Raw genomic sequence first — 20359 nt, 5'->3', positions numbered from 1 at the left:
GAAAACAGTTGGTGCTTCATAAATATTTTCAAAGGACCAATATAGAGAAAGCTGGCATTAACAAAAAACTTTTTTTGAGTTGGAGTCTCACTCTGTTGCCCAGACTGGAGTGCAGTGGCCACTCCCGGCCACCGCAGCCTCGACCTGCTGGGCTCCGGCGATCCTTCAGCCTCAGCCTTCCGAGTAGCCGGAACTACAGGCGCGCACTACCACACCCGACTAAGTTTTTATTTATTGTGGAGATGAGGTCTCGCCAAGTTGCCCAGGCGGGTCTTGAACCCGCAGGCTCAGGCAATCCACTCACCTCAGTCTCCCAAAGCGCAGCATTACAGGCTGAGCCACAGAGCCCGGCTGGGTATTAAAAGTTAATATTGTTTAGGTTACCTTATAAGTATTACTTTGAATTCTGTAACAGAGTGTCTTTCTTAAACTTAAGACCTATTGCCTATGGGAACTTTAGTACAAATTTTTCAACAGGCGCTGAAGCTTCTCAGTTATCTGGCTTCCACCTACACCTCTGTAAGACCACCATTCACTCCCAAACTCTCATCCCTTTCCCCCACAGACTTTTATGTTTCAACCACTTACCCAACTACCTGTTCCTTCTTAAAATCAGAGCAACCTCTTGCTGAAATGTCATTCCTCCCATCCCTTACTCCTTCCCATTCAGCCTGTCAAAAATATACTCATGTTGTTTCCTTACACAACCAGCACCTTTTGTGAAGCCTTTCTTGGCTACCACAACTCTTAGTAGACATTATTCCCTGAATACAAACTTCTAGCATTGCATCTACAGTACTTTATAATATCTTTCTGACTATCTTTCCTACTAGCTTATGAGATCCTCAGAGTAAAAGTTCTGTATTATTCACCTTAGTATTCCCAGCATCAAGTACAATTCCCACATAAACACATAACAGACGCTTATTGAAGATCGTTAAATATATTAACAACTAATTAACTTGTTTGATGATCTAAATATAATGAATGTAATGTGTTTTATACAAACTAATTCTACCAGAAGATAGGTGAGATACTCATGAATGGTCCTTGGAAAGCAAATAAGAAAGCCACTTTGCCCAAAGTAAATTCTTAATGCAAAGTAAATTCATTAATGTGTTCAACAGAAACAAGGCCACAGCTAGCTGAATGTTTTCATGGGGCTACAGCCTCTAAATTTCAAAGCATTGTATAGCCCATTAACTCTAAGGAGATCTTCCAAAGTACAAAGAGCTTTCTTACCTGTGTTCCAGTTCACGGATGGACAGAATCACTCCTGAAGTTGATGGCTTCTGCTGTACAGTGGCCAAAAATGTGAATTCACTCTTATTCCGGAACAGCTGAATTAATTTCTCACTCACATGAGGGGCTGCATGGATCTCTCTTTTTGTATCTGGGAGTTAAGAAGAGAGAGCAGGAGAATCAGTAGAGAAGATCGAGGAGAGGAGTAGAGAAAGGAGAAGAAGGATAGAGAGGAAATATAGAAGGCGAAAGAGGAGAGGAGACAGGAGAAGGAAAAGGGGAGGAGATCCATAGTTAAAGATGTCATGTGTGAAGGATCCACACTGCATTTTTCACTTTTCCCTCCTGTCAGCAGTTTTCATTCTCAGGCACCACTCATCTGCCACTCCCTACAGCTGCATTCATTCAATGCAAATCCTGGAAACGCTATCTCTGCCATGTTCACTTGTCACTTTGACAAGTTCACAATTGGCCAGACAGTGAGTATCAGACAGGAATTTTGACAGGACATTGAGCAATTCAGTTTGCTGCAAATAGATGAAGTTGCTGTAAATAAGGTAAGAGGCAGTCGGATAAATGGGGTCCTAAATTCAGAGAATCTTGGGACTAGTAAGATCCAAATGCTACTTCAGAGCCTCCAATTTCACTTTTCCCATGGACTTGGCTTCCTTCTTCCCCCAATGCATATAGGAAACTTGTCCTCACCTTGTACCTTGCAGAGATTTACTAGCGCTAATAATGCCAAACAACTCTGCCTTTGCTTGAAGAATAAATACAAGGCATGCTCATGATCCATAAGCGTGCCTGGAATTTCTCCTTAAACATGCAACGGATGACTTTCCTCATGAAATATTTATTAAACTCAAGGCCAATTCAACAGGCCTAGAGGTGTGTGAGTCTAGCTAATACTGCTCCTGGATAGGAATGTTTCTTTCTCCAACATCAGCATAATGAGAGACATCCATCACTTCATACTCAGACTCGCCCTCATCATGATAAACTGGGTGTTATCTCATTATTTTACACTACATTTCATGGCATCAAAAAGGGGCACTCAGGGAGCAGAGTTAGAGAAGATTATTCAGAGGATGATAAATGAACGTTAAAGGTATGTTCGGTGGTCTCCTCTCACATCCTGATCATCTCCTCCGGCTGCATGATAACTACTTGGCTCTTTTTCCAGGACTGCAGGAGAAGCCCCTGGAAAAATATGGAACTTCCAAGGCAGTATTGCCCAAGCAACATCACAGACTCGTATACGGACCTTGAAGAATCTCATCCTAAACAGTGATGTCTAAAAAAGATATCAAAAGCCGGGCTCGGTGGCTCAGCCTGTAATCCCGCGCCTTTGGGAGGCTGAGGTGAGTGGATTGCCTGAGTCCGCGGGTTCGAGACCTGCCTGAGCAGCAAGATCTCATCTCTACAATAAATCAAAAAATCAGCTGAGCGTGATAGCACATGCCTGTAATTCCAGCTACTCGGAAGGCTGAGGCGGAAGGATCGCCAGAGCCCAGCAGGTCGAGGCTGCAGTGGCTGGGAGCGGCCACTGCACTCCAGTCTGGGCGACAGAGTGAGACTCCAACTCAAAAAAAAAAGATATCATTGAATTCTTGACCTTGGGGGTTCAATCTTCTCCTCTGCAAAATGAAGGAGTGGACTAGGTGATCTCTTAGTGCTTTTCTACCTTAGCCTTCTATAATTCTTCAAATTTCTGCTTAAAGTTTGTAGCACAGAAAAGAACAGCACAGACTTTTCTAGCTGTAAAAGTCGCCTCTACAGATGGCAGAAAGCAAGTTTGGTCCTCTACCATGGAGGCACCCAACCCAGGCAGACCACTCTACTATCATAGTAACAGATTCATATGTTCAATTTCCTACTTATCAAATGTTGTTGCACAACACTTACTTTTTTGCCCCAAAAAAGGTCTTTAACTAGTTTACTGTTAAGTGGCCTGCTGTCAGCTTTTGTCAAGAGCTAAAATAAGAGATAGCCACTTAAAGAATGCTTCTATACTTTCTAGAAAATTCTAGCCGAAGACTTTCCAGGATGATATACAAAACCTATTAAATACATGAGCGAGACACTCTGTAAGCTAGAGTATATTAGCAAATGTTTGTTAACATTATTTTTATTATCATTCCTGCTAGGCAAAGATTCTCCTAATAAAATCCACCTAGAACGTAATGCCAGAAAAAGATTCTACCCTTGTGATTAACATACATGTTTCTTTTTCCTTTTTGACTTATCAACTAGGAATCAACTGGTTGCTGGTGGCTACTTGAAGAGCTCATTTCAGGATTCTGAAGCTTAGGCCCCCCCCCAAAAAAAGAGCTATAACTGACCAGCAACACTTGCTAGAGGAAATGGATGTGAATATCATATCAGTTATGGGTATCCTCACTCAATTCTCCCTGGGTGATATAATCCAACCCATGGCCAACGACCTGCAAATTTATATCTGCCACCCTAATCTCACCCTTAAGCAACAGATTCATATGTTCAGTTTCCTACTTAATATTTCCATGTGAATGTCTAACAATCATTTCAATGTGCCCACAATGCAGCTCTTATTCTCTCCCCCATTCTCGATTTTCTCATAGAAGCCCCAGACTTAGTAAATGACAACGCTCAATTCCTCAAGCCAAAAAACTAGAAACTGTCTTTGAATCTTCCCATTTCTCCACTCTCAGCACCCAATCCAAGAACACGTCATGCAGGCTCCCGTGTCTGGAATCTTTCACTTCTTCCCAGCTCTGCAAACTCTTGTCCAAGCTACTACCATTGCTCCTTAGGGCTCCTCCAATGGTTTCCTAACTAGTCTCCCTGTCTCCACACTGCCTTCCCTTCCTCAGTCTCCACACCACAGCCAAATGCTCTTTTTAAAGCACAAGTCCCAATCATTTCAGCCTCCTGCTTAAAATCCTTCAATGGCTTCCCATCGCTCACAGGAGAAAATCTAGTCCCTTTAGCATGGCCTGCAAAGTCACATTCAAATGGATCCTTGCTTCCCTCTCCCACCCCCTCTCCTTGGTTGCCAGAGGAGCACACCAGGTCCATTCCTGCCTCAAATCTTGGTGCTCTTTTCTCTGCCCACAGAGTTCCTCTCCCAGCTTCTTACATGCCTCACTCTCCTCCTTCAGCTCTGACTGCAAATGAAACCGGCTGGTTACTCTCTCCAAAGCGGGCTCTCCATTAAAGTCTCTCTATTACTCCAACGCTGGCTATTTTCTCATTATAACATGTCCTAATGTATGCATTGCAATCAGTTTATTATTTCCTTATATCACTTATCACAATCTGGTTTCATGTTTCATGTTATTTCCTTTCTTTCCCCTCTAGACTGTAAGCTACGTGAGGGCAGGCATACTCATTTATTCATTATTTGATCCACATTTCTTAGTCCCTGGCACAAGACAGGCATCCAGTAAGGACTTGTTGAATTAATTAATTCATGTATTTTCCATTTATCTTTCTCATTTATATTGTTACTTTAAGTAACCATATATGTTACAATCAGAAAATAATATGATGGTTTTTGAAAGATCAAGAGATAAATGGGTTCTTCTCAGATGCTAGTGGCTATCAAATATTTTTAATAATGTGTAATGCTAAATAAGCCCCTCCTCTTTTCAGGACACCCCACCTAACAGTCTGAGCCAGTCCTACCATGTTTCTACTCACTCAATCCTCCAAGAAAACCAAATATTTCTTATGCTGGTTTTCTTCATTTCTCTTTATAAGTGATTGGCACATTGAAATGAAGAGACCATATCAGCACTCACCAGAGTGAAATGTAAGAAACATCTCTTTTGATACATTGAGACTTTATGTGCATTCTCGTTTTCAGAAAAGCCCTTTCAAGTAAATGTTTACCATAATTCATCTGCTAAAAAGAAAAAAAGGAAAATAATTCCAATTCTTCTTATAATATAGAGAGAGGCAAGAACATTGGATGGAGTTTCAAAGGATGGAGACTACTCTGAGTTTTGCAGCTAACTAGCTGTGTGACCTTGGATAAAACATCTTACCTCTCTGAACCTCACACTCCACATCTGAAAACTGAAAAGACTGAATTCCATAATCTCCCAGTTCTTTTCTAGCCTTGGCATTTTATTTCTGTTAATCACTTGATTCTGCTCCTAGCTGCATAGCAAAAGAAAGCACCGAGGGTAGTTTCCATCTATAAAACACCTAAATTCTACAATTTTTCTTCTCTGCTGATTTTCTAAACCAACATAAAACATAAAGTTGTCAATTGCTGAAAATAGAGATATGTCACCTACTTGGCAGCAGCCTGCACTTCTTCCTGGAGTTAAAAGAGCAACCAACAAAAATCAATTAATGAGAACCTATAGTGAATATTGTAATCCCATAGTCAACCACTATAATGTGTGTTTGCTGTATTACTTAAGAATATTCAGTTTTGCTAGGGAGAACAAGGAAAACAAATGGGATAGATAAAGCTCATAAGGAGTGTTAAATATAGATAGCAAGTTAGAAACCTATGAAACGTGTTAAACACAGATCGGATAAATGGAGCATAAGTGTGTTGAACACAGATAAAAAGGACTGAATAAGAGTGTTACTTACAAATAGAATGGGGTGGGAGGATCAAACCATAATGTACAAATCACACCACCTTCAGAATGACAGCTATGTCATCCCTAAAACCAACACTCATCATCGACACCCATTTCATTCCCATCCTGTCGCCACGTGTACTCTCCCTGAGAAATGCTAATAAAACCCATCACTGCTCATCAAATTAACTGGTGAATTATAGCTGTGACCAGGATTACTTGTCCCTAAGTATTTTGCTGAACTCCCCATCCCCTTTTTGTTAACCTCAGCTATAGTCCTCACAATAAAAGCATCATCAGGGAAGCTGATGCAAGAGAAGGATAGAAAGAGAGAGAGAGAGAGAGAAACTGAATATATTAGCAATGCATAACTCAAGAATTAAGTAGGCTGTTCCTTCCCCTTGCTTGCACCCAGTCCTACATGGGCAGAATTACTCCATCTCTTTCTCTTGCTTCCTCCTAGATATTTTAAATTGATTTAATAAGCCACATGATTGAAGGATCTGAATTCAGTCTGTCTGCGAAGCTTTCCATTTTGTGACTTCTGGGAGTATACTTGGAGACTACCATTGCATCAAGGTAATTTCCCGCTCAACAACAACTTAAGATGAATATTTTACATTTTTTAAAGGTAGGGGGAAGAATGATGTTCCAAATTCTCAGAGGTTTTGCATGATCTAGTTAATAAGTGCTAACTCAGCAGCAAGGGTTAAGTGCTTTTTCTTTCCCAGGATAAAACGGTTCTACCTAGTCACTTTTAAAGAAAGACTAAAAATGCTAATGTGATGATTAAACATCAGCAAAAAAAAAAAAGTGTTGGGTGAAGGGAGGAGATAGGGGAAGGAAAGAAAGTAAATGATGATATTCACATACTCTTCTCTGCCTCAAATGGAAACAACTTCATTTCCTTCTTGTGAGGATGGTGGATTTCATCGTCAACAAGCTATACCTGTGTTTAGCAAGAATATAATATCTGACTCCAGATGATAGATACTCAGCAAGATAGCTTCCTTGTGACAACAGGTTACAGAATAGGGCAATGCCCAAAACACAGAGAAGGCCAGTGGAGATTGGAAAAGACATCATGGAGGATGCATCATTGAATCTGACTCTTAAAAAAAGATGAATAAGCATTTACTAAGCAGGAGCGAGGGAGGAGAAGGCATCCAGTGCAGGATCACTGTGCGGATATGAACACACACATGTCTTACATTATCCTGGCATTTTTCTTTCTCCGCAAGCATCTCTTTCACTAAAAATTTAGCCAGGAAAACATCTACTCAAATGAATATTGGAGGGAACTCTCAGGCCCCTGATTTACCAAGGGGTACCAGATTAGCCATTGCAAATAAAATCCCTGCCAGTGTACTAGCTAAGGATCAGTGGCTTGAGGTAGCAAAAGCAGCTGCGGCCAGAGACATGTGAAAACAAACACACCAGGGCAGTCTGCCTCAGCCTTGATGGATGGAAAATTCAGGTGACATTTTGGTAATTATACTGGGAATCTCAAAGCATGGCAAACTCCTGATATAGACATGGCTCACTCTTCTAGCCTGAGTCCCATTTAGGTTCATGATAAGAACGGCCTCAAAAGGTAAAGCAACACTTGTTAATTTGTAATGGCAATTGGCTTTTCATTCCTGAGTGCAGAGGAAATATGTCAATTCAGAAGTCCATGGGGCGATTCCTGGGGCAGGAAGGAGGGAGGTACATGCCCCACTGTTCGGTCTTGCAGCCCTTCTTTGAGAATGTCAGATGTTATTGGCTAAAGCTTTTGAAAAAGCAGAAATCACAAGCAGAAAGTAGTGGAAGACCAGAAGACTCCCAGTAATGTGTAAGGGATTTCCATCTCCATTAACAAGGTCGCAGTAACATCTACTAAGCCTCTATTAACTCCAGAAGCCAGAATGATAAAAAGCAAACAAGTGTATCTTATTATGGTGCCAAATACACAGCTACGGTTCTGCATATGTCATCTCACTTGTGACATCTTTAAGGGAAGGCATTATCACTATTCCTATTTTACAGATGAGTAAACGAAGGTTTTTAGAATATAAATAATGTTTTAGTGCCCAAACATGTTTGGAAATTATCTCAGTCATTGCCAATCCAATGTTCCACAATTATCAACTGGAATGATATAATTCATAATGATATAGCCTGAAAGATATAATGTAGTACTTATTATAAATTTCATTTATCTAAGTTGCAAAATGTATGGTAATTTCCATAAAATACTTCTTTATAGTTTACTCATCCCAGCAACAATTTATTTCTAATTCTTGCATCTTGTTACAAATGGCTTTTCACTGTAGACATAACTCCAAGGATTCTTTAAGAAGATACTTTTTTATGTTCATTAAATTAAAATAATGTTGTTCTTATAAACTATTATTACAAGTAAAACATTTGTCAATTCAAAAAAACAAAAATAAACAAAAAAATAATATTCTAAAGGATGCTGGACTAGGAAGCCTTGGTGCTGGGATTCCAACCTGGCAAGCTGGATCCACAGGTTATACTCATCTGCCATTCACCCATATGTATGGTCCCATTTCTTGAGATGTGCGGAAAAGAGTCAAGTCACCATCATATACCCAGTGCCTGGCACTTCATAGTCACTCAGGAAATATTTCTTGAATAAATGAATGAACAATCTATTTGTACATCCATTATGAGATAAACTCAAAATCTCCCACATATTTTTTTTTAATTGGAGTCTCACTCCGTCACCCAGGCTGGAGTGCAGTGGCATGCTCATGGCCACTCCAGCATTAATCTGCTGGGCTCTGGCAATCCTTCCACCTCAGCCTACCAAGTAGCCAGAACTACAGGCACATGCTACCACACCTGGCTAAGTCTTTTCTTTTTTAAATAAAGATGTGGGGCACAATTCAGGGTTAGGTATACAAACATTGATTATGTGGTACCCTTGTTGATGAAATATGCGCCCCTCCCCTAGCAGTTTCCCTCAACTGCCAATCCCACCCCCCCTCCCCTGACAGTTTCCATTACTGCCAAATGCTTTCTTATAGTATTATAATTGTTCAAGGTCCGCTTAAGAGTGAGAACATATGGTACTCTGTTCTTTGTATGTTGCAGCTCTATTCACAGTAGCAAAAACATGGAACCAACCATGTTGCCTGTTTGAAGCTGGACTGGATAAAGAAAATGTGGTTCATATACACAATGGAATATTATGCAGCCATAAAGAAGTTTTTTTTTTAAATTTGGTATAGAGACGAGGTCTCGCCAAGTTGCCCAGGCTGGTCTCGAACCCATGGGCGCAGGCAATCCACTCACACTGGCCTCCCAAAGTGCTGGGATTACAGGCTGAGTCATCCCCCACATTCTACAGGTAAAGAAACTGAGGCACAGAGAGAAGTTTCACTGCCTGCCCAAGGTCATGGGGCAAGTGAGTGGAGACAAAATTGACTCCTGCCCCAGCAGAGTCAATTGTGATATTCTGTGGCATTTGTCTGGTGCCTCTGCTTATTTATCATCCTCCTCTCTTTCCCCTCCCTCAATGCCTTCACTCTCGTAATCCAGTACCCCAAACTTCACATCCCTTCTTCCCTGGGCATTCCTCCCACCTTGGTACATTCCCATCTGAAGCAATCTCTGTCTTCTTTCCCTTATTCTTGGGTACCAGCTTCACTGTTACTCTCTCAGACCACCTTTCTCTGACCAGCCCAGGTCAGCTTGGGTTCTCTGCCTTCATTCGTCTTCATTGTACTTATCACAGGCATCAGGAATGTATGTGTGTAATCATTTATACATGTAATCATTTTATTAAGTGCTATGTTGCCCACCAGACTGGAAATGCCATGAAGAAACATTTACCAATATATACCCTGCACCCAGCACAGTGCCTGGCACACGGTAGAGCCTCAAATCTTTGTTACATTAACACATAACATCTTGACTCCAAAGCCTGGAACACAATATAAGGGAAAACATTTACCAGAGACACTCAAATATGACCCAAACCTATTGAGAAAAAGAGCAGTAAAATAATGAGCTGGCCCAGGAATAATAAAGCCAGCTGGAAGTCCCCAACTCCTCCAGTAAGGGACGAAACCTAAGGAATCCTATGACACACGGTATTAATCAATTTTTTGTAATTACTATATGGCTCAATCAAAAGAGATTCCGGTACCCTCATAATTTTGCTAATTACATAGGCACTGTAAGGCTGCTGAGTTCTTCTTAGAAACGTTCGACAATGCCAGTAAGGAAAATCACGCATCCTTTCTGTCACTAAGAAATTGACACTGTAGCCGCTCCTTCTCTTTAGCCTGCCTCTCTGCACTGCCACTGCAACTCACCAGCGATCAAGTCCCCTCTCATCCCCATCCCTCCACTCCCATCTCCGTCAGACACATGGGAATAAAGAGAGTGGGAAAGTATAAATGCCGGCTCCATCTGAATCACAAGACAGGAGAACAAAAAGCAAGACTGGTGAAAAGATTTTTGTAATATGATTAAGACTACCTTGTACAGCAAAGAAGCTATCCAACAGTAAAGAATGGTGAAGAAATTAGGATACATACACCTGATGGAAAATTATTCATGATAACATAGTGAAACAAAAGGTATTAAAATAACATAAGAAATGCCTAGACAACACCATCAAACAAGTACATAATTGTACATATGCAGCATCATGTCAAGTGTATGTAAAGTTTACTTAGTGATGCATAGCAGACACATAGCAATGAACTTCAATCAAAATGATAGCAATTAGGAGCTAATGTGGGTGAAAATGGTCTTCTTTACATATGTCTGAATTTTTAAAATCTTCTTTGAGCGAATATTGTAAAGAAAAAACAATTTTTATCCTAAAATATGAGCACATAATAAAAACAGGTGAAACAAGAAGGACATCCTACGAAAAGGAGAAAATAAACAACTTGCTTTCATTCACATAATTGTGTATCCTTAAATCAGTGAGGACAACAGAGGTGCCTTTTGACAATCACTGATGGTCAAGCCTTCTCCTCAGGTGTCATTTTAATCCACACTGACTGCCAGGAATCTGAGAAGCTCAAGGGTGTGCTTGCTATGTGGCATATAAAACTCCAAGCACAGAAGGTGCAAGCAAGAAGTGTTTCCAGCTAGAGATGCTCTCCAGGTTCTTTTTTTTTTTTTTTTTGAGTTGGATTCTCACTGTTGCCCAGGCTCTGGAGTACAGTGGCAAGCTCAAGGCCACTGCAGCCTCAGTTTGCTGGGCTCAGGTGATCCTTCCATCTCAGCCTTCTCAGTAGCTGGAACTATAGGCATGTGCCACCATACCCGGCTAATTTTTCTATTTATTGTAGAAACAAATTTAAGGGCAGTCCTTGTCCTGTCCTCTGGTAACTATCCATCCATTCATTTGTTCATTCATTCTTTGCTTTTAAAATCTGTATTAAGCACTCCTCTGAACCCGGCGCAAACTAAGACACGTCTTCTGTCTGCAAGGGGCAATGAGTCCAGCAATAATGACACAAGCAAAAGTGAACATGTACCACTCAGCTGTTCTGCTCAGAAATATAAGAAATGAGGAGCTGAACATGGTGGTTCACACCTGTAATCCCAGTTATGCAGAAGGCTGAGGTTGGGAGATCGATTGAGGCAAGGAGTTCAAGGGTAGTCTAAGCAACATAACAAGACCCCATTTTAAAAAGAAGGAAGAGAGGGAAGGAGGGAGGAAAAGGGGAAGAGAGAGAGAGGGAGGGAGAGAGAGCGAGCGAGGGAGGGAGGGAAGAAGGAAGGAAGGAAGGAAGGAAGGAAGGAAGGAAGGAAGGAAGGAAGGAAGGAAGGAAGGAAGGAAGGAGAAAAAAGAGAAGAGAAGAAAAGAAAGGAAAGGAAATGAAAGAAAAGAAAGGAAAGGAAAGCGAAGCATGCTTAGGAGGCATCACAGGTCTGGAATAACCAGAGCAGGTCCGGAGAATTCCTCATCAGGAACTAGATTCTCCAGTTAGGAGGCAGTGTAGGGTAGTGGTTAACAGTCCCGCTCTGAAGCCTGACTGCTTGGTTTATCAGATATGTGACCTTGGGTAAGTGAATCTTTCATGCCTCACCTTCCTCTTCTGCAAAAGAGGAATAAAACTGCATCCATCCCATGGGGATAGTGTGATGATTAAATCAATGAATCCATGTTAAACTCTTAAAACAGTGTCTGCTATATCAGAAGCACAAGACAATCGTTAACTTATTTGGAATGCAGGTGGGGTAGGTCCTGGGTCCTGCAGAATGGGTGGGGAGCCAAGTCACACCAGCAGCCGTTGTACCATGAGAGCCCTGGTATTGCAGCTGAGCTGAAGTAAAGACCAACCTTAAGGTCAGTTATGATGGCTATGGCCCAGCAGGCAGGCATGGGGCAGGTGAGCAGGGTCTGCCAATCATAGTGGAAGCCCAGGTTAGTGGTCATTTCTAACTCTCTTCTGCTAAACATTTTTCTGAAAATTGGATAGAGCCTATAGGGCTTCCAGATACTCCAATCTAGGTCCAGCCAGCCAATACCCAAACAGTTTTGAATTTTCACTTTTTGCTAGATGTCGAGCTAAGAACTTTATGCAACTTTAGTCCTCACAGCAGCATAGTGATGTCAGCACTGCTATCTCCATTTTACAGAGAAGGTACAGAGAATTAAGGAGTGTCCTACTGGCCAGACGCAGTGGCTCAAGCCTGTAATCCCAGAACTTTGGGAATCCGAGGTGAAGGGATTGCCTGAGCCCACAGGTTCAAGAACAGCCTGGGTAACTTGGCAAGACCTTATCTCTACAATAAATTTTTTTAAAAAGAATGGCAGGGCATAGTAGCGCGCGCCTGTAGTTTCGGCTACTTGGAAGGCTGAGGCAGAAGGATCGCCAGAACCCAGCAGATCAACACTGGGGTGGCCGTGAGTATACCACTGTACTTCAGCATGGGCAACAGAGTGAGACTCCAACTCAAAAAAAAGGTGTCCTATTAAATGGTCTAGCTGGAATCCAAACCCAGATCTCTCTAAGGCCAACCACAAGGCACCACTGCCTCTCAGAGCCATCTATTGTCTCAGACAAACCAGTGTTTGAATCCCAGCTAACCAAGTATCCACTGTGAGACCTTGGATAGCTCAGTTTCCTTCCCTCATCCTTGAGTTTCCTCATCTGTAACACTACACTTAAGGGCCCAGTAATGAATGAATGAAAGAATAACAGAAACTGCCCAATATATAGCTAGTATGGTCCTTACAGCGTATCTGAGAATTGTGAAAAGAAGGCCCAGAAATCTACACATTAGAGCTTGAGCTTTAAAATGTTCCAAGTGTATCTGTATGCATGATCACACTTCATATTCATAAAAACCCACTTGGTAGGCATTAATAGCCTCACTTTAAAGACCAGGAATCTCTGGTTTGTAGAAGGTAAGTGACCTGCCCAAGATCCCTCCTCTAGCAAGTAGCAGAGACACATCTTCTGAATCCGACTTTGCAGCTCTTTCTGTATGTTTGTGCCTGGCTTCCCTAATCCCCAGACATGAAAGAAGCATTAAACTTCTCCACTTCACTCCAGTGCCAGGTCTTCTCTACCTAAGGGACACTCCTCCAAGAGTCTAAACTACTCTACATACTGATGGTGCAATCTCTAGTTTGCTTCAAAAGTTTGGAGCAGTGGGCTACTCTAATGATAATTTGTTCCCTTTTGTGCACAGTCCTAATTCTCAGGCATGAAAGAGACATTTTTTTAATGCTATGTTGGCCTTGACCTTGCCACATCTACTCAGATTCAATAGTAAACAGTAGGGCATCATGTTCAACTGCCAAGCTCTCTAATTTATGACTATTCATTATAAATCATTTTTACATGTTGCTTCAAATGCTGTTTTTCAAGAATAAAAATCTGCCTGCATTGAAATGCACAGTGATTTTAATATGCAAACCTCCTACAGAGATGATGTCTCATTTTAATTATTGTTTCGGTTTAATGGGTTTTCATTAAATTAGAGGATGGAGCAATTACTAGGGTGAACAGCTAATGTTTCAAAGGTAAGCTCCTGTGGCTCTGTGGGCAAAAAGACAGTTGTGGCATAAAGAAGCAGAAAACCACATTCTTCTGGATGAGCTTGTATTCAGCCTGATGAGAAATAGCACAGGCTAGTTTTTTTTCCTCCTTAGCTTTAAAATAGAGCTAGCATCCCCTCCCTGTGATATGCAAACAGCTCTAAGCGTGTGTTTAAAGCTTATAGGTACCTTGGGGTATCTTAATCACATAACTTTTCCATCAAAAATCTAGGCTCCCCTGTCATCAGACTAGAAAGTACTCTTAAAAGTCCACAGCCTGTGAAGCGATATGTCAAATCACAGGAAAATACTTCTGATGAAATTATCTTCTCTCACACATACAAGTAATTTAGTTGGTTTAGTGGATTAATGCCTGACTTCCCACCCCTGGGAAATTGACCTAACTTCAACATAGGACGCAATGACCAAAATCATATTAATTAGCAAACTGTCAGAGGCTCAGTGAGAAATGACTTTGGTGACCTCGGCAATATTTCACCCCAGGAGCTGCACACATTTGACACTGGGGGACCAACAGGGCAGCATTACCTCAGACAGAAGTGAAGGAATGAATGAGAAGTAGGGAAGCAGCGAAGAGCAGGAGGTAAATTCTGCTTTATTGGGGTCCCAGTGGTCAGAGGTGAGGGATATGACTTAATATTGGCGGGGATGGAGGGGATTCTGCGTTACAGAACCCCCACCTGGGGAGATGCAGGGGACTTGGCAAGCTCCTAACATGTAATTTCTTTTTCTCCAAATGAGCCAAAGGAAAAGGAGAGGGAAGCTGGAGAAGTCCTTCCAGAAATAACCAGTTTATTAGAGAAGGCTTGGCTACTATGTATGCCAAATAAATAGTGCAGGAACCTCTCACCTTGCTATGGAAAAGAGGGGAAAAAGTCTTTTCCACAACAGAGAGGAGTCATAAAGCAACATTAGTCCCAGGTAAAGCAGAAGGCACTAAGTGATGAAGAGGTTCCCTCATGCTCACCACCAACCCTCCTCCCCTCTGCCTGTTATTCCTGACAGGAATAACAATTTGGGACTCTTTAAGGTAATGCTTTCTTCTCAGCTCTTTTATTTCTGCTGTCCTAAAAAGCACATCATCAGCTCTTAGATCACGTGCATTAATCTCATTCCACGCCTTGTTAGCTAATTAGTTCCAGAGTCACTGCTGGGGAGGTCTCCCTCTCTATTTATCTGTCTACGTTGGCCACAGGGTGCCTGTGCTTTCACGTTCCTAGGGAAACCATACAATGATTGGCCTTCAACCTTGTGCTCAGGAGGTACTGTGAAGCTTTCCAGACAGAAAACAGGTCATCTGAAACTCCAGTTTTGAACAGAGGCTCCAAGAAATGTGTGCATCTGTCCAGAAAGCTGGCTGTGGGTGTGGTTTTTTGCAGGCTTGCTCTTCTTCTTTGAAAGCTAACCTACTCTTTAGAGATTTTGTTCTGACTATATTAAACATTCATGTCCCCCTTAAAATGAATCATTGGAAATGCCACTTGTTCCTTGAGCTCTGAGCCAGTTGCTATCTGGCTGCAAGATCTTTCTCACCCAATTTCCCACCTCCACCCTTTCAAGCAAGAGCCATGGCCAAGGGCTAAAATTACAATCCCCACTGAGTGAAGCTATTTTAAAAAGAAATGAAAATGTTCATTTGGGGGAAAAATTGGTCTTTGATCATTGTAGCAAATAATTTGCCTCTTGCATGTCCTAGGGTAACAACATTGAGTCAGTTTTCAATAAATTACGCCTTCAGTGTATTAAAGAAATCTTTTGTGATAACTCATTTCAAAGGGTACCTGGTGGGTTCATAAGCAGTCTTTTCTACTTGGGTATGATACAAACTTAGACAACAGATAGTCTTTTCAGCTCCCTGCTCTACCCACACTGAGAGCAGTTGTAAATTGATCTTTATTCATGCCCCGATTAGACTGCATGTGAGCTCTCTGAGAGCAGGACATGGGAAGAGAAAAGAGGATTCGTAGTTAAGGGTTCCATGAGGGTGAACTCTCAACTCTTCTCCCTCCCAGAGTGCCAGCCACCTTCTCCATGCCTATCCAAGTCCTGTCCATCTCTCAAGGCCCAGCCCAAATTCCTCTAACTCCATGAAACTTGAATGCCCCAGCTCAGGGTGATTTTTCCTCTAAATCCCCAAATTCAGTCACTCACCCATTCAAACAGATATGTTTGGAGTACGTTCCCTGTGCCAGGCTCTGTACTGTGGTGATTAAGACAGTCTTAGTCTGAAGAAAGACATCTAGCTAGGGTTTTGAGCTGCACTGACCAATACCACTCTCTCTGACACTTCTTACACTCAATACTGTGCCAAATCCAATGGCCAGATGGCAAACTGACCCTTGGCAACCTCCCAACAGTTGTCCTCTTCTTCCCTTTTTTTTTTGGAAGCATCCTGCCCTTCTGGCATCGCATTCTTCTGGTTGTCTTCCTACCTCTCGGGCAATCTTGAGGCTCCTTCATTGATTCCTCTTTTCTGCCTGCTGTCTGACTAGTCAGAGTGCCTCGAAGAACACCCGCCCATCAGCAAGTCCTGAGCCCCATTGCCACCATGACCCTCAGCCCTCTTGACTATAATATTGCAACAGCCCCCAACCATCAACTTGCTTCAGCTTATTTCTCCTCGCTCCTTCCCTTCCCTTTCCTCTACTCTCTCACTTTCTCTGTCTATTCCAGGTAGCAATCAGAAAATCAGGAAGGTCTTTTTCAAACTTAAATCACAGGATGTCAGTCCTCTACTTACAATTCTCAAACAACTTATTAGTTTCCTATTGCTGCTGTAACAAATTACTAAAAAACGTAGTAGTTTAAGGCAACATAATTTTATTATCGCAAAGTTCTGGAGGTCAGAAGTCTGAAATAGGTTTCACTGAACACAAATCCTGGCATGGGCAGGGCCGAACTCTGGAAGCACTGAGAGGAATCTGTTTCCTTGCCTTTCTCGGCTCTCCTCGGCTCATGTCTTCTTCCTCCACCTTCAACCCAGCAGTGTAACGTCTTATAATCCCTTTCTGCTTCCATTCTCACAACACTTCTCGAGCTGACCTTCCAGCCTCCCTCTTATAAGACTCTTGTGATTACATTGACCATACCTGGGTAATCTCCTCACCCAAGATCCTTAATCACATCTGAAAAGTCCCTTTTACCATTTAAAGTAACAGTCACAGGATATGGAGATTAGGATGTGGCATCATGGAGGAGGGGTGGCTGCATTATCCAGCCTTTCACACTGCCCATTGCAGTTTTTGTTTTTGAGGGAAGGTTTTACTCTGTCACCCGGGCTGGAGGACAGTGGCACTATTATGGCTCACAGCAGCCTCAACCCCCTGGGCTCAGGTGATCTTTATGCCTCAGCCTCCTGAGTAACTGGAACTACAGGTGCACACCACCATGCTTGGTTAATTTTTTGATTTTTTTTTTTTTTCGGGAGACACAGTCTCCCTAAATTGCCTAGGCTGTTCTTGAACTCCTGGGCTCAAGCAATCCTCCCACCTCAGCCTCCCAAAGTGCTGGGATTCCAAGCATGAACCACCACGTCCAGCCTGCATTTTGAATAAAACTCTAACTCATTACCATGGCCTGAAAGACCCCATATGACCTGGCCCTGGCTAAGCTCTCTGGGATCCTCTAGTACCTTCAACCACACTGGTCATCTTTGTGAAGCCCCCTAAGGGCCTTTTGGTCTGCTGTTCAAGAGGGGCTCTGGAGCAAAACAGCCTGGATCCAATTTTAGGCTTTGCCATTTACTAGATAGACCTATAACCTTGTCCAGAAGATACAGCCTCTATTTCCCTTTCTGTACCTCTGTTTCCCTTTCTGTAAAATGTGACTCATAATATTCATCTCCTTCACAGGACTGTTATAAGGATTAAATGAGTTAAAAATATAAAGAATTTAAAACAGCGCCTAGCACATGAAATGTATTTGTCATTAATACTGTAAGTTATCATAATATTGTTATTTCTGTGTGGCTGACTTCTTCATTTAGACATCAACTTAAATATCAACTCTGTATGAAAGCCTTCCCCAATAATCCTATGTAGAGTTAACCCACTCCCTAAGCCTCTTTCTCTCTCTCTCACTTTCTGTCTCTACAGTATTGCTCTTTTACTTCCTTTATAGCATATATTACTATCTAAAGTTACTTATTTATTAGCCACATTTAAAAAGTGGGGAAAGAACATACACTGACATTTCTCAAAAGACATACAAGTAGTGAACAAACATGAAAAAATGCTCAACGTTACTAATCATCAGAGAAATGAAAATTAAAACCACAGTGAGATACCATCTCACACCAGTCAGAAGGGCTATTATTAGTAAGTCAGATATCGGCAAGGTTGCAGAGAGAGAGAACACTCATGCACTGTTGGTGTAAACTAGTTCAGCCCCTGTGGAAAGCAGTTTGGAGATTTCTCAAAGAACTAAAAATAGATTTTCCATTTGACTCAGCAATCCCACGACTAGGTATATACCCAAAGGAGCACAAATTGTTCCACCAAAAAGACACCTACACTCATATGTTTATCACAGCACTATTCACAATAGCAAAAACATGGAACCAACCTAGGTGCCCATCAACAGCGAATTGGATAAAACAAATGTGGAATAAAAACTATTCTATACAGCCGGGCTCGATGGCTCAGCCTGTAAACCTGTGCTTTGGGAGGCTGAGGTGAGTGGATTGCCTGAGTCCGCAGGTTCGAGACTCGCCTGGGCAACTTGGCGAGACCTCATCTCTACAATAAATAAAAAAATCAGCCAGGCATAGTAGCGTGTGCCTGTAATTCTGGCTACTCGGAAGGTTGAGACAGAAGGATCGCCAGAGCCCAGCAGGATGAGGCTGCAGTGGCCGGGAGCGGCCACTGCACTCCAGTCTGAGTGACAGAGTGACACTCCAAGTCAAAAAAAAAAAAAAAACTATTCCATATAAACTATGGAATACTATACAGCCATAAAAAATAAAATCATGTCCTTTGCAGCATCCTGGATGCAGCTGGAGGCCATTATTCTAAGAAAATTAACACAGAAACAGAAAACCAAATATCACATGTTGTCAAAGCTAAACAGTGGGTACATCTGGGCACGGGAATGGGAACAACAGACACTGAGGACTCCCAAAAGGGAGAGGCAGGAAGGGGAGGAAAGGTTTTAAAAACCACCCATTGGAAACCATGATCACCATCTGGTGAGAAAACACTGCCCAGTGCTGAAGTAGCGTTTGGGATCAGAAAACCTGGGATACCATCAGTCCTGACAGTTAGTTACTGAGGGACACTGAATACCCTAACGCTAATCTCTGAGTGATCATTTAATAAGTCATTGGTGTCTCACCCATGAAATGGTGACTAATGTGAATGATGATCCTTCTATCACAGAATCCACAAGACAAATACAAGTGATCACATCCATGACGAGCCTTGAAAGTGTCACTCTCACTCCTCTTCTTGCCTGAGTGCCAGGGTAGGACAACTCCATGCAGTTGGGCACGTGCAGGGACTACCATGGGAGTGCTTACTCTCACTAGCCTTCTCAAGTAGCTTGTGATCTAGTAATATGAACAGATGGTATGAACACCAGTACAACAAAAACAAGACCTGAGTGAAGAAACTTCTCATTCTGAATCCCCAGAGATGAGAAATGCCAGGTTGATAGGTGTCTCTGGATAAATCAGTTAATAAATGAAGAGCCCCTAGGTCCTGTGTCCAAAGAGAAAGCAATGGAACAACACCTGGTCTTTTTTTTTTTTTTTTTTAGGTTGAGATGTCTTTTTAAAAAGTGTTTCCGCTTACTTTATCAAAGTCATGATGTCAACCAACAGGATGAGCGTCTTTCTTCCACCCTTTATTGCTATCCCACCACATTTGTAGATATAGGCACATAGCCTCTTACATGGGCTGTTCCTGGCACCATTCCGCCAAATCCCCCCATTCCGGGCATGCCGAATGATCCAGACCCCTCAAAACACAGGAATGCAATATTTTGATCAACCACAGAGTAACAATGTGAGCATGATAAAAAGGCAAAGACGCCTGTCAGCGTTTCTATTTATGTATAACTACCGCTGTCGCCCTCTCCTTAATTATGCTCTTATTCACTGTATGCGTGGAGCCTGTCACTGTGGGTCTGGGTGTAACTGAGCCCAGGAGCCTCCGACCAGCAGAAATATGTGCCACACACCCAGCCGTTCCGTGCAACTTTTTCAAATGAATGATTGGGGAGATTTTAGAATTCTTCAAAAATGTCACAATAATAACTATTTTATCTTTTTTATGCCCTAATTATGATTTGAAGCTTTGCTTTTCTTATTTCATCTAGGCATACCACAACTCATGAATAAAATATGACAAGTTTGATAGCAGCCATTGGAGAGGGCTCATCCGTAACCACAGACGTGCTCAGGGTACAAAGAGCTTTTGTACGCCAACAGCCTTTGTTTCTGGGGCGGGCTTTTATGTAAAAGAAGGACCACGTGGGTTCTCTCGTCTCCCCC

General features: G+C 42.1%; 1 protein-coding gene across 1 annotated transcript in view; it reads right to left on the bottom strand.

Moving 5' to 3' along the window:
* Positions 1–1242: 1242 nt before the first annotated feature.
* The window catches only part of LOC103265405 (protein kinase C-binding protein NELL1-like), a gene marked incomplete at its 3' end in the record, with an annotated part of 90520 nt that continues 71403 nt past the window's right edge, over positions 1243–20359 (bottom strand). Inside the window, exon 3 of the mRNA XM_008063074.1 lies at positions 1243–1393. Coding sequence (XP_008061265.1) covers positions 1243–1393 — 151 coding nt within the window. The remainder of the gene's footprint in view (positions 1394–20359) is intronic.

This window comes from Carlito syrichta, unplaced genomic scaffold (assembly GCF_000164805.1).
Source record: "Carlito syrichta isolate Samal-C Ts95f unplaced genomic scaffold, Tarsius_syrichta-2.0.1 Scaffold306533, whole genome shotgun sequence".
In the NCBI taxonomy this organism is placed as follows: Eukaryota; Metazoa; Chordata; class Mammalia; order Primates; family Tarsiidae; genus Carlito; species Carlito syrichta.
This window is presented reverse-complemented; position numbering and strand designations above follow the sequence as displayed.